This window comes from Doryrhamphus excisus, chromosome 16, assembly GCF_030265055.1.
Source record: "Doryrhamphus excisus isolate RoL2022-K1 chromosome 16, RoL_Dexc_1.0, whole genome shotgun sequence".
In the NCBI taxonomy this organism is placed as follows: domain Eukaryota; kingdom Metazoa; phylum Chordata; class Actinopteri; order Syngnathiformes; family Syngnathidae; genus Doryrhamphus; species Doryrhamphus excisus.
The window spans coordinates 7,289,815-7,302,674 of NC_080481.1; the positions used below are offsets into that span (position 1 = coordinate 7,289,815).

Here is a 12,860-nt window from a genome sequence, read left to right on the forward strand (position 1 = left end):
CACCCTATCAAACCAAGAATTCAAAGGACAGAACCGACAAAGTCACCCAACAAGGTAATTGCTTCAGACATGTTCAATTTTCAACTTTATCGCTAGGTGGCAGCAGAGGTGTGGTCAAAAACAAGCCAAGCAGGACAACCTGTCACATTGTTGCGACACCTTTTTAATGTGCAGGAATCAGTGTGGGAAATACAATGCTCACTTGGTTGATGCTCAATTGGTTAATTAAATTCATTCCTGGGTATTAATGAGGATTCATAAGAGAACGATGCTATGACACCTTGCTTTCCTTGGCTTGCGTACTCCCGTCCTCTTCCCGGTGTCTCCATCTTCCCTCAGCAACAGCCACGCCCAAAATGCTTCAACGCCACTTTGAGCCTGCTGCAAGTTATTCTATCACTTTCGACACATACTGTGTACTGCATTTGCATTAAGACGCATCCTTTTTCTTTTTTTTTATTCAGTTCTGCCCCCCGGCGTACCCTTTGAGCTTCATGCGAAGCCCTTGCGCCGATAGTGTCGCACTTACGGTAGCTCAACGCGCAGTGGGAGGGGTGAGAGTTCCCCTCAGCAGCGCTCATTGTCAGCGGCTCCCTCACCAGCACGTTTGTGCCGCCCAGCTGCTTCAACCTGTAGGTAAGAGCCTTAAGCTTTGTTTTCATGGCGCCAGTCAATAAAAGGCAGTTGCTGTTATGTTTGAGGTGGCAAAGTACCGCCAAATGTCATTAAAAGAAGAAATAAGAAATATTAAGCACGCTGGTGGCGTCGTTGTCCACTAATCCTCGTTAGCCCGACCTGCAGCAATGTGCGAATTTGCCACTAAACTCCTCTGCAGGGGGTTGTAACGTCCTTCGTTAATAACGGATGCGTTTTATTGTAGTGCGTTTAATTGCAGTTCCAACCCGGTGCCGTGCGCTTTTTGCGCAGCAGCAGAAACGGCAGCACCCTGCACCTTTTGTTCTGGTCCACGCCTGCAGGGTGCTGAAACCGGCGCCTCTCCCGGATGTTCACTGCAGTGGAAGCCGGACTGTGGGCTGGAAATGTGAATACTGCACACCATTTAAACTCTTATGGGAGTGCACTTTGTCTATTTATGGTGCTAAGATGTGGGCATGTCCTGTGTTGCCGGTCTGCCACATGCACTTGTCCTTGCAGCCATTATTGGCACCTTGCATCACCTTTGCAGTCATCTCTATGGATATACCCCCCCCCCCTCCCCTCTCAACATTTACCACATTCTATGCGTTTTATCTTCCTCAGCAAGCATCATTTCTTATAAGGGCCAAGCTGATTGTTGCCGATTTTGCACAATTGTTGCCTGAAAGTGTGTATGTGCTCATTCCAAGATATGTGGTGCCGCCTCATGAACAGGATGTGGGCCTGACTGCAGGTTTACCACTTATAGACAGATGACAGGAGACATGATGGGGATGTATGGGATGACCGGAAGCATGAACTCCTTGTCCCATATGTTAAAGATGGGGTTGTTGGCTTTCACCTACTTCTTCTGTCAGCAGCAGATTGGCCACGTCTAATCACTGGTTGGCCAGCCCATATGACCCCAATCACAGGCTGATGCCTGCTTTTCAATAAATCAATATGTTATCAAATCAAATAATAACAGAATAACAAAGAAACATCCATCCATCCTTTTTCTATACCGCTTATCCTCCCTAGGTTCGCGGGGGTATGCTGGAGCCTATCCCAGATATCTTTGGGGAAGAGGCGGGATACACCCTGGACTGATCGCCAGCCAATCACAGAACAGAGAAACATTATATCGTAAATACACAATATTAGATTAGGGATTATAAATGAATGGAATCAGGATAAATTGTCAGACGCTGTGTGTTTTATTAATTGATACATGAATGGGTTCAGGATTAATGACATCAGACGCCAGGGGTTTCACCAAATAAGACTTTCATGAATTCAGGATTGATGATATCAGACGCTGGTGTTCATTAAATAGTAACATCTCAATGAACTCGGGATAAATGATATCAGACTGCTTTAGTGAATTCACACACTATAGTTTTCATTAAACAATAATACTATTAATACTAATAAATTCAATAAAATTGATATCTGACACTGGTTTTCATTAAAGAATTATACTGTAATGAATTCAGGATAAATCATATCAGACACTGTTTCTCATTGAACAACAATACTTCTTTGAATTGAGGATTAATGATATCAGACACTGCGGTGTCTGTTAAAGTTAAAAATAATACTTTTATGAATTCAGGATAAATGATATCAGATACTGTAATTTCCATGGAACATTAATACTTTAATGAATTGAGGATAAATTATGTTAGACATTGCGGTGTTCATTAAACAATAATACTTTAATTAATTCAGAATAAATGATGTCAGATACTGTAATTTCTAAGGAACATTAATACTTTAATGAATTGATGATAAATGATATTAGATACTGCGGTGTTCATTAAAGAATAATACTTTGACTTGAGGAAAAATGATATCAGATACTGTAGTTTCCATGGAACATTACTACTTTAATGAATTGAGGATAAATGATATTAGACACTTTGGTTTCCATTAAACAATAATACTTTAATGAAATCAGGATAAATGATATCAGACATTGGTGTTCATTCAACAATAATGGCGGGGACCATCTCCTGGTGCGTCCATGCCTTCTGTGGCTCTGTTCCATCTTCATAGATGTTGGTTAGCTCAGGATGATACCCCCCAAACCCACCCCCCGGTTGTCCTGCTATGCCTTAGCACTACAGGTGTCTAATGGGAGCTGGCAAGGCGGTGCTTTCCACGATTAAGGCAGCGGGGACCTAATCCAATGCTCATACGTCAGAGGCAGCGAGCGACCCACTGACCCGCATAAGACACTGAATGCTTTACTTGCTACTCTCCTGGTGTTGTTGTTAGCTTACCAGTAATGTGTGCTATGCTCGTGATCGTTTGGAAGTGGTTGTTCCTGTAAAATCTTGGAAAGCTCCCTATAGCGGATTGCATCAGATCCCGTTTTCCATCTGCAGTACAGATGTGCTTCAGCAGCTGTGAAAATGACACGCTTGTCTTCACCCAGGGATTCTTTAAGGTCCTTGTTCTGTAGCAGGCTCCTTGTCCAGAGTGTACTTCATCTGGCCCCAGCATCCCTTTGCTGGATTCCGTCTCGCATGGTTCCTGTGCTCCTCTAGCGGAGAGCTGCATCACGGGCCGTCTCGCGGGCGGCCACTCAAAGCAGCCCTGACACCAGTGTCACATTCCATTCCTCACGGACCATGCCCCTCAACAGAGAGGACACTCATCCGGGGCATTCCTGCTGCATATTGGCATACAGCGATATGTGCAGGGGAGATTTTGGAAGAGCAATTAGGACAGTCGGCTATTTCTAAAAGACAAAGACTAGCCAAAAATGCCCTCATTTATGACCTTCCTTTGGAAAGCTCTCAGGATTTAGAGCTTCCAGGGGAAAACGGGTGGTCTCAGCACCTCTGGGAGTGTACTGTATAGACGTGTGTGTGTGTGTGTGTGTGTTAGCAAGCTGATGACATATAGTTAAATTATTGTTCTGAGTGGTTTCTCACCCCAAATTACAACATACTGTAACAATGCTGGCAATCGTGCTGCTGACGTCTCCTGGATAATGTTGTGGCTTGCACCTTTGCTGTAACTTTGTCAGCCCCTGAACGCAGCTTATCTTTGTGGAAATGTCCTACTTTTCTAGAGAGGACGTATGGTGCACAAGAATTCACAGTTAAGGTTGCAGGCCCGACTTTGGGAAGACAAAAGGCCCTTTGCCATTTGTTTTGGCCACTCATTTGCACAACACAAAATGAAAATGGTGGTGTGTCCATTCCTGTTGAGACTATAAAAAATGCATCTATAGTAATCCCTCGCCAATTTTGCAGTTTTATTCAATCAAATAGTTTTTTCATGAATGAATTCATAAATTATGCTGTTTTGTGGTTGATTATGGCCTGTTTTTAGTTCAAATAATGTAATAATATTTAAACACATTTGTATTTTTTACACAGTATGTATTTTTAACGCAATTAAAAATGTTCAAGGATTACAATGGCTAAATCAGCTAAAATACAAATTTGAGGCATTCAGGAGACACTTTCAAAGACATGGTGATATGTAGTATCCTTCACTGTCCACTAAGTGTCAGTAATGTTATATAATGAGAGACAATTGCCACAGAGCGCGGTACAGAACAGGCAGTCAAAAAAAGCAACAACATTTAATTAATCCAATGAAGAAAGAAGAACAATGAAGAACAAATATAAATAAAATGTATTTTCTAGAGAATAATTCTACTATTACATACAGAAGACAATGTGAAATCATTGAAATGATGAATATAAGGAAGCTATTGTTGATGCGGACGTCACAAACATCCTGGCGAGATTGGAGTCAATCATGTTTCTCAGTTTGTTTATGAAATGGGTGGTGCACGTGTCTGAGATCCAGGCTCGTAGTGTTTGGGGCTCGGTGTGTGCAGTGACGGTGTCTTCAGCTTTTATTGCAGCTCTTTGTGACGGCGGACATTTTTAAAAACAGTGTCGGCTCCACAGGGAACCTTTCAAAAGCCAAACCTCACATTACTAGGATGTTCTGATGTAAGCGTGCCGGAAGCATGGTGGTAAGCGGGCCACAGACCTCCGGCGAGCCAAGTGTTTAGCATCTCAGCGTCACAACACCGGGCTGTTATGACTTCCAGATGTGGCGACTACACGGCACGATTGTTTTCTCCTCATCCCCTCGCACAGAGCACAGACTGCTCTGCTTGGAGCAGAGCTTGGAGAATGAATGAGCCTAATTGTTGAAGTATGGACTCCGTGTCTGGTTTATCAACATCTTTCATGTGCCTTTGCATCTCGGCGGCGGTGTGTTTCCTCTCCATCCATTAACGGAAATGCCTCGGAAGGCGATATATGGAGGCAAGTCTCAGAGGAGTGGGAGAAAATGGACTCTAAACACTTTCTAAACATCCCCCAGATTGAGGTGGCATTTTGTTATGCACGTGCGCATGCTCGCCACTGTCTGACGAGAACACAGCACATAAACACACACAGTAGCTCTATCAAGCTTGCGTCACACAATCAGATGGACTGAATGCAGTGATGGTGAACACATCAGTGGAGTGTAAACACAAGCTGGAGTAAATACTGACTGATTCATTGCAGTTGTAACTAATGAATAAATACAGAATATATAATAATGATGAAAAAGACAATTGAGAGGGCTCTGAATTACTTACTAAATGGCAACACAGAATTATCTGTTTTTTTACAGCCCTTTTGCAATCCTTTTGTCATCCGTTTTTGTTTCTTTGATTTTTGGTATTGTCTTGATGGGCAATTTGTTTCATGTACCACTGTGTAATTGTAATGTCTTATATGGTCCCTCAGTACCACTTTTCCAATTGATACTTTTTTCTTTCCTTAATTGTGTTTGTCTTTTCTCATCCATCTCTCTCCTTCTGGAATTGGACTTGTATATAGTAAAAACTGCTAATAGTCCCTGAGAAGTTAATATCAAGGGTCACTGCAATGGATGAATTGGATGATTGTGAATTTTCCCATCCGCCAATGTCATTGTTGTTTACCACTGCCCCCAGAGTGCATGGCAGGCCCCCCTCACCACGGCAACCCCTGCCATGGAAACCGGCCCCTCAAAGGAACTTTGCGCTTGGATCACCGGCGTGACTGGAGTCTGAGTGCTCCTCCTGCAAAACACATTTTCTCTTTCCACTTGGGAATACCCCACCTGGGAGCGAACCCTTGACCCGAATGCACCGCAGTAATTGGCGTTACCATGGTGATAATTGTCTGTTCTGGGCCAAAAAGTGTGGAATCTGTTGAAGTCATTAGAATTTTTTTCCACCTCCGTTAGCTGTCTGATTTTACGGAGTAGTGTGGTGGGGGAGGAGCTTGGGTGGGACTTGTCCATTCCAGCTTGCCTCATTAAATCCCGTCATAAATTTTGGTGGAAGAGGCAGCCATTGGCATTGTTTTGTAGCGTCGACAGATGTGAACGACCTCCAAGGAAGTGTCACACTCACCCTTCCCTCAGCATGCAGTTAGAAAGTTCATGTGGATGCCAGAATCCGAAAACCACTTTTTTTTTTAGTCTGTACATGCCTAAAGACTTACTGTAAAATGTGTCATAACATGAAACCTAATTATAGCTGGAGATGGATTGTGTAGACCACATGAGCCAACATAATAGACGTGCAGTTCAAAGCTGCGCTATCAGGAATGTGTCCTGATGTTATCCTTGCTGTTGTCATGTCTACAGGCGCATGCCGGTTGTCTCTTGCTGCTGTATGCAGGGTCATTTAGAGTCATTATCAGCTGTTGCCACCAGCTCCCAAGCCCTGGGATGCCAATTATTGGTTTTCATCCCTCCTGAGTGTCCTGTGTGGAGGCAGGAGGAGAGGGAACCCCTGCGGTTCTGCATGCTAATCCTGCACCATCTGCTTTAGAGGAAGATCTCCGTACAGCTTGAGGGTTTGGCAGAAAATGCAAACTGCTTCCCCTTACCCCTCGGGCTTTCTTCCTTCTTGGGCCGCCCATCTAAAGAAGTAAACCCTTCATCACGGTGCAATGGACCTTTGCACAATAGACCCCTTTTTCTGCCCGAGCACTGGTCAATAGAAGCAGATGTGATTTACACACAGCCTGCCCCCACTTGTATGAGTGGGAATGCTTCCACTGTCTGTGGGATGTGTGGCTCCCCGATGATATAATCTGCTGTATTTTGGTTCCTCCTAGTAAGTTTACACAGTTTGCACAAGTGTGCTGTCTCTGAAGCAAAGCTGGCCTTAACCAAGGGGACAGCTTAGGTGAGATTTTATATGCTGGAAAATGCTTCATTTAGACACAAAAATACATACAATTTGCTGAAATAAGCATTTTACAAAACTAATAACAGGTTGTATTCAGGTTGTTTAAATCCACTGTATGTTCCTTAAAACCTCCACTAAAGAGATTGTCCTCATCTTCAGGCGATGCTGATGTGATGGTATGAACCAAGGTTAAGGTTGACGGACAATAATATCAGTTTCATAGCTCATAGTTTTCCCACTGGTGACCACACCAAAACATGGACATACTAAGGCCTAATGGAGTATGATCTCACTCCGGACCGCCATCTAAGTACAGGAAGTCATCCTCACCATGAAAAACCTCAGATCATTAGAGCTGGCAGCCATTCTGTGTGGTATTCTTTTTAACTTTATCCATGACACCACCCTGTTAATGGAAAGTGGCGACAGATTCCCAAGAAACCCGCCTGACATCCTTCAGCTGAATGCTTGTGTGCAGCTTCAGCCGTCTATTGGAGCATCACTTAGACTAATAGTGAGCATTTAGAGTACCTTGAGGGCTTACTGTGGATGAAGCTAGGATGCATATGTAGAGTAATTGTCCATGTTTACTTTATCCAACTTTATCCAACATGTATAACCAGGGTGGTGGATGCATTTTTTTATATGACTCTCCACATGACACTCTTGTTTGTTTTGGATCATCCACTGACAGGGCATGAGTCACAGAGTTGCCCCATAAAACTCAGATGTTTATTTGCTCGTATTTATACTCAGCAGAGACAGGCGTGTCATGCAACTGTCCAGCCGAGTGTGTATGTAATTCATGCATAATATGTTTGTGGCATTTTGGCTTCCAGAAAGCTCCGTTCACCACTTATCCATTGTGACGTGCCACAATAAACTAGCCTCCGCACTCGGGCCTACTTGTAGAGTAACGCCAAAACATCATCAGCAAACTCAGCTGTCCTCCTCATGCACACACACACACAGGACACAGGACTCGTGTCCTGTTCAAAGACATTAGGCAAACTACACATGCCATCATCCTTGAATATGTTAAAGGGTCTGCGACAGTAATAAATAAGCAGAGTAGTGTTTTTTGTGTATTTTATGTTTTATGTTTCTGTGTGTACCACTCGAGTATCTGTTAGGGCCCGAGGCAAAAATTCACAGGGGCCCCCTATCTCACCGGAATCTCATCCAAAAGCTGTGGCAGCTTTGGATGCCCCCAAACTGGGCTGTGGCCCCAAGCAGTTGCCAGCCTTGCCTGGTGGCATGCAGTGACCCTGGGGTTGACTTCCGACCTCCAGTAACATTTGGAACACAACTTGTCCATAACTGGAGGACCACGTCTTCTGTTATTACAGCGGAACCTCTTAGGTTACCTATCCTGTTACTCGTGTTTTTTTCATCACATATTGAGAGAATTGAACACATCATAGTTGTATGCTGTGGGCAGCAAAACTTTGTTTGGCTAGTCTACCGTCACTCTGATCCCATTTGTCGATCCATCTTACATTATCATTCTTCAGTGGTGAGTGGCGATACATTTCGGACTTTAAATGCTTTTAATTCACCGTTGGTCTCAGATCTGAACTTCCATTGTGCCAAAAGGTATCAAAGTAGCAGCAGAGTTTTGGTGGCTTCTCCTCACAATGACAACCTCAGAGCCTCGGCTCCCGGTGCCCAGATCTCCTCGCTTCCTGCGTGGGTGCTAATTCGGAACAGATGGCACACAGACATAAATGCTCATCAGCAACCTTTTCCTTGCCAGTCGAGCACCGTGAGGTTCACATTTTGGCGAGCATCTCTGACCTTGCGTTTGAGTTATTTAGGTCCAAGGACCGAGCCAAAAGTTGCGACAGAGAGGCAGTGTTCCCTGGGAGTCTGAACCCCCACCCCCTTCACAGTCTTGTACAGTAGCTGTGTTTGAATGGAAAACATGCAGGGTGGATTCAAAGCCCATGGCCACACCCTTCGACACAAACACACACATACTGTATTTTCTGACGCCCTCACAGTCAGTTAATATTTGCACTCAGGTGAGGGCAGACACAAGCTGCCAAAAGCGACATTTATTTGTTTTAGCCTTCAAACCTACAGACTGTGGCATCTTTAGGCTGTGAGATGATGTTCGTGGGCGTGGCCAAGGCATGGGTGTTTGTATTCGTGCTGGAACAGACTAGTTCTGACATCACAGCTTGTGATCAGACAAAGCTGCAAAAAGCCTCAGTCTATTATATCATCTTCAAGCCAATTATGTGCTAAAAAAGGTCAGGTGGAGTGGTCTTAATGCCTTAATTAGATTGTTTTCGGTCTCATTTCCTGTTTGTGTCGGGAAAGCAGCAAAATATGCATGAACTTCTTTTTAGCTTGAGGACGAGCCTCTTGGCTGAGCCTCTTGTCGTTACCACACGTCTGCCAAGACTGCCGATTAGGGCTCCAAGTGTGCTCAGCGACGACATTAGCGTGTCTGACTGTCATCGAAATAGTAGAACAGATGAACATAGTCTGTTCTGGGATGCTGGTTGAGTTTCTTTTTATAAAAAAACAGCATTTTAACATACTTACCCAACAAAGGGACTTGATGTCAGTTGTCAGCGTGTTGCCCAAAGCAGAGCTTCATTGGCCGTGACGGGAGTGTTGTCACCTCCTGGGACTGTTCCTCTCTCACACCACCCAACCTTCTCCAAAGTTTACTGACCGGTTGCATCACGTGAGACCACCAGACTTTACCCTTGCTGCATTGCTTTGCATAATAAACATTGCAGGCTCGCTGTTATTTTTCAGTGATAAGTAAGACAAGGCTACACACGACAACCCGCACACAAAGCTTTCTGGAGCTTCCAGATTCTTCACCTCTTTCTGCAATGTTTCCATGGACTTCCTGCTTCTGACCCAAATGGTCTGTTTAACTTACTCCACCTTCGACGCAAACCTCATTATCTTTACCGCGAGAATGCAACATTGTATTCAACATTTAAAGGTCCAAAAAGTGGAAAACGCAGAATAGGTCCCCTTTGAAGTGTTGCCAAAGGGAGACTGTCCAAATAAAAGAGCAAATCACAATGCTGGTTCTCAGAGGAGCTTCTGAAGGCACGGCCTCTGCAGACCCTGAATTTGGACATCCTGTAGCTCCAGTCACGTTTTTAATGTTCCGTGCATGTATCATATCAGTCAAAAAAGAAGAAGAATCTCGGGCTGTAAATCACATTTACATCTGGAAATTCTTGGATAGCAAAATCCCCTTCTGGCCCTCGTCTCCTTTTCAAAGACGAGTTCATGTGGCCGACAAACATGTTCTTTGTGACGTACTGCAGCTCCCAGCTGTGTGTCTTACAGTTGCCTTTTTCTGTCTCACCTTTTTGTTTTTATCTTTTTCTCTCGTCAGAAAACCTTTCCTCCCCACGGACGAAAAAGACGACATACCTGCCCCATCATACCAGGTAAGATGCTTGTCAGGATGTGAAGATTTAAGGCAAGTTAGTCCTCTGGTTACAGTGCTCCATGTTTTGATTGGTAAACTAGTTACTGCATGCACAGGGGAGGAATGTGCTTCATTTGCAGCGTATTAGTTAACTTTTTTAACTTTATTATGTCGCACAAGCGGAAGGCATGTTTCTTTTGCTTGCAATGCATTTTTTTCTTGAAATATATATAACCTCTTCGCATATCGACATGTGTTGCTTTACAAAATATTAAAGTGACATGGCCAACACGCAAGCCAGTCCCCTGAGTTGTCTTACTTTGCTTCGTGCAACATTCTTAATGACGAGAGTGACGTTGCAAGAGGTCAGTGTTGGCACGGGGGCCCTTGGCGGGTAACAGCAGATTGCTTGCGGCTTCTCAGTGGGAGTGACGGACAATCAAGCGAGGCTGTCACAGAGTGAAGCCCGCTGCAGGGAGGCTCGTTGTTTTGGAGTCAACATTGCTGCTTCTTGCTGTCACTCCGTGTGATGTTTGCATGGGAAAGTTGAATGCAGGCGTTGCAGGGCTGCAAATGTAAAAGAGAAAAACCTTCACCTTGAGCTTCTTTGCTTTCTGCCTGAACAAAATGTGAATCGCTTTGAAACATGAGCTGTCACACCTGCATTAGGTTAAACGTTGATTATTTACTCAGCAAGAAAAGAGGAAGTCTGTGTTTGAATAATTAATGTTTAACATACTGTAAACGTCACAGACCAAAGTCAGGCAAGACGGGCAGACATTAGGGAGAAAGGTGGGATGGTGTTTGGGGTGGAGGAGGCTATGACAAGGGTTGGATATTGTTTACATTTCATATCTGATACTGATACTGGTGCTTAAGCGGTGCCAGAACCAGAAATCTTGTTTTTATTTTCAAAAATACGTCAATTAATAAATCATTGGTGTTTTGTGGTTACATGTGGCCTATTATTAGTCAAATTAGTATGCTAATTGTGTGTATTTTTTAAATGTAAATATACCAAAGACGTATTTATATGTTTTTTTCATCCCGACCCCGCCAGCAGCACAGAGTCCGCTGCTGCCTGTTGGCAGGCGAGGTTTATCAAGCTGCTCAGATTCATTTCCTGCGTCTCAGATGATGAAGTCAAATCTGCGGATTAGGTCAGATTTCGACCAGCCCCCCCCCTGCATCCCTCTGTTCTAGGAGGTCAAGACTGATGGGAAGATGCAGGAACTTTCTTCCTTCCCAAGGACTGGAGAGGAAGTGCGTGTTTGTTTAACCTTGAAGTCATGCCCTTTCAAACCCTCCAGCATGAAGGGAATGTTAGAGATGTGCTTTGGAGCTGAGGCATACAATATTATCTGTATCAGACGACAAACTTTCATCCTAGAGATCACAAGTTCCTGAAAATGTTAGTCTATTATAACAGATTTCATCATAAGCAAGTGTCAGTTATTGAGATATTACTTCCTGTTTGGCCTCATTTTCTCCTAACATCCTTTTCGATCTCCATTCCCCTGAGCAGGATACACCATGCACAACATCCTGAGAGTCCCAAAAGAGACGGAAACAATCAAGTGTGTCTTGACCTTTAAATCACCACCCCCACGCACTTGTAAGAATTTTACAAACAGTCAAAGCAAGTCACAAGTGGAGTCTGCGCAGTCGGAAGGCAGAGTGACGAGGCTTGTCATCACTCGGCTGTGAGAAATAAACAGTTGGACTTTTTTTTTTCACGATAATCCCTGCCGTGTCCCGGGAAACGGGCCCACCAGTGTTTATCTCTGCCGTAGTGTCATCAATAAGCTTTAGCCAGGCCTCGCTCTTTGTCCATTTCCTGTCATGGCTTCATAAATTAGCAGCGCTCTTCCTCTTTAGAGATAAAACTGATGAGCTGACACAACCTTGTTTGTCACAAGGAGGGATGCTCCATATTGGCTGTTATTCATTATGAAACGATGTATGATCCCTCGCCACGATTTTTGCAGCTTCGCTCTATCATCCGTCCATCTATATTCTATACCACTTATCCCCATTACTGCTGGAGCCTATCCCATCTGACTTTGGGCGAGATGCGAGAGGCGGGATACACCCTAGACTGGTCGTTAATAAATTATCCTGTTTTGTGGGTGATTACAGCCTATTGTTAATCTCCGTATTTTTGGCCATTTTAGAGTATTTCAAGGCACACAGAATAGTGAAACATACCAAGAGAAAGATTAGACTCCCAACTTTCATTAGAAAAAAAAAAATTCTATCTTTTTATGTTCTTTAGTAATAAGCAGTAGAACATAAGTACGTTTCGGAAAAATGTCAGTTCCCTATTAAAAAAAGAGACAAAACAAGCAAAGATACATTTTGAGCATAACTTTAATTTTGCTTTTGTGTCTCAAATATCTAAACGACTATACTTAACTTAAACAACACAAAAAAGATTGTTTTACATCAAAATATGTAAATGTATTCACAAATATAACACCGTGAGCTATTCCAATTTTCGCAACTGTAACTGAACTGTGTGCGTGTCCATGCATGAAAGGTCCTTCCACTTCCTCCTCTTTGCTGTCATATAGGTTTTTTACATTCAAATTCACATTCCGAGCT

The 12,860-nt window shown here is 43.6% G+C and overlaps 1 protein-coding gene and 1 long non-coding RNA gene across 18 annotated transcripts in view; one reads left to right on the forward strand and one right to left on the reverse strand.

The window, feature by feature from the left end:
* The first annotated feature begins 89 nt into the window (after positions 1-89).
* Positions 90-12,860, forward strand: part of LOC131104179 (microtubule-associated protein tau-like) — a 29,575-nt gene continuing 16,804 nt past the window's right edge. For 13 of the 17 annotated variants that reach the window (XM_058051080.1, XM_058051083.1, XM_058051086.1 and 10 more), the window contains exons 1-2: positions 381-636; positions 10,221-10,275. In XM_058051080.1, the coding sequence (XP_057907063.1) occupies positions 495-636; positions 10,221-10,275 (197 nt within the window). In that variant the 5' untranslated portion in view covers positions 381-494. The other 4 variants (XR_009119742.1, XM_058051078.1, XM_058051082.1 and 1 more) reach the window with 3 other exon arrangements.
* Positions 7,882-9,495, reverse strand: LOC131104182 (uncharacterized). The gene is made up of 3 exons (XR_009119743.1): positions 9,401-9,495; positions 8,645-8,752; positions 7,882-8,543 (listed from the first exon to the last, which is right to left on the reverse strand). It is a non-coding gene; the product is annotated as an uncharacterized LOC131104182 (long non-coding RNA).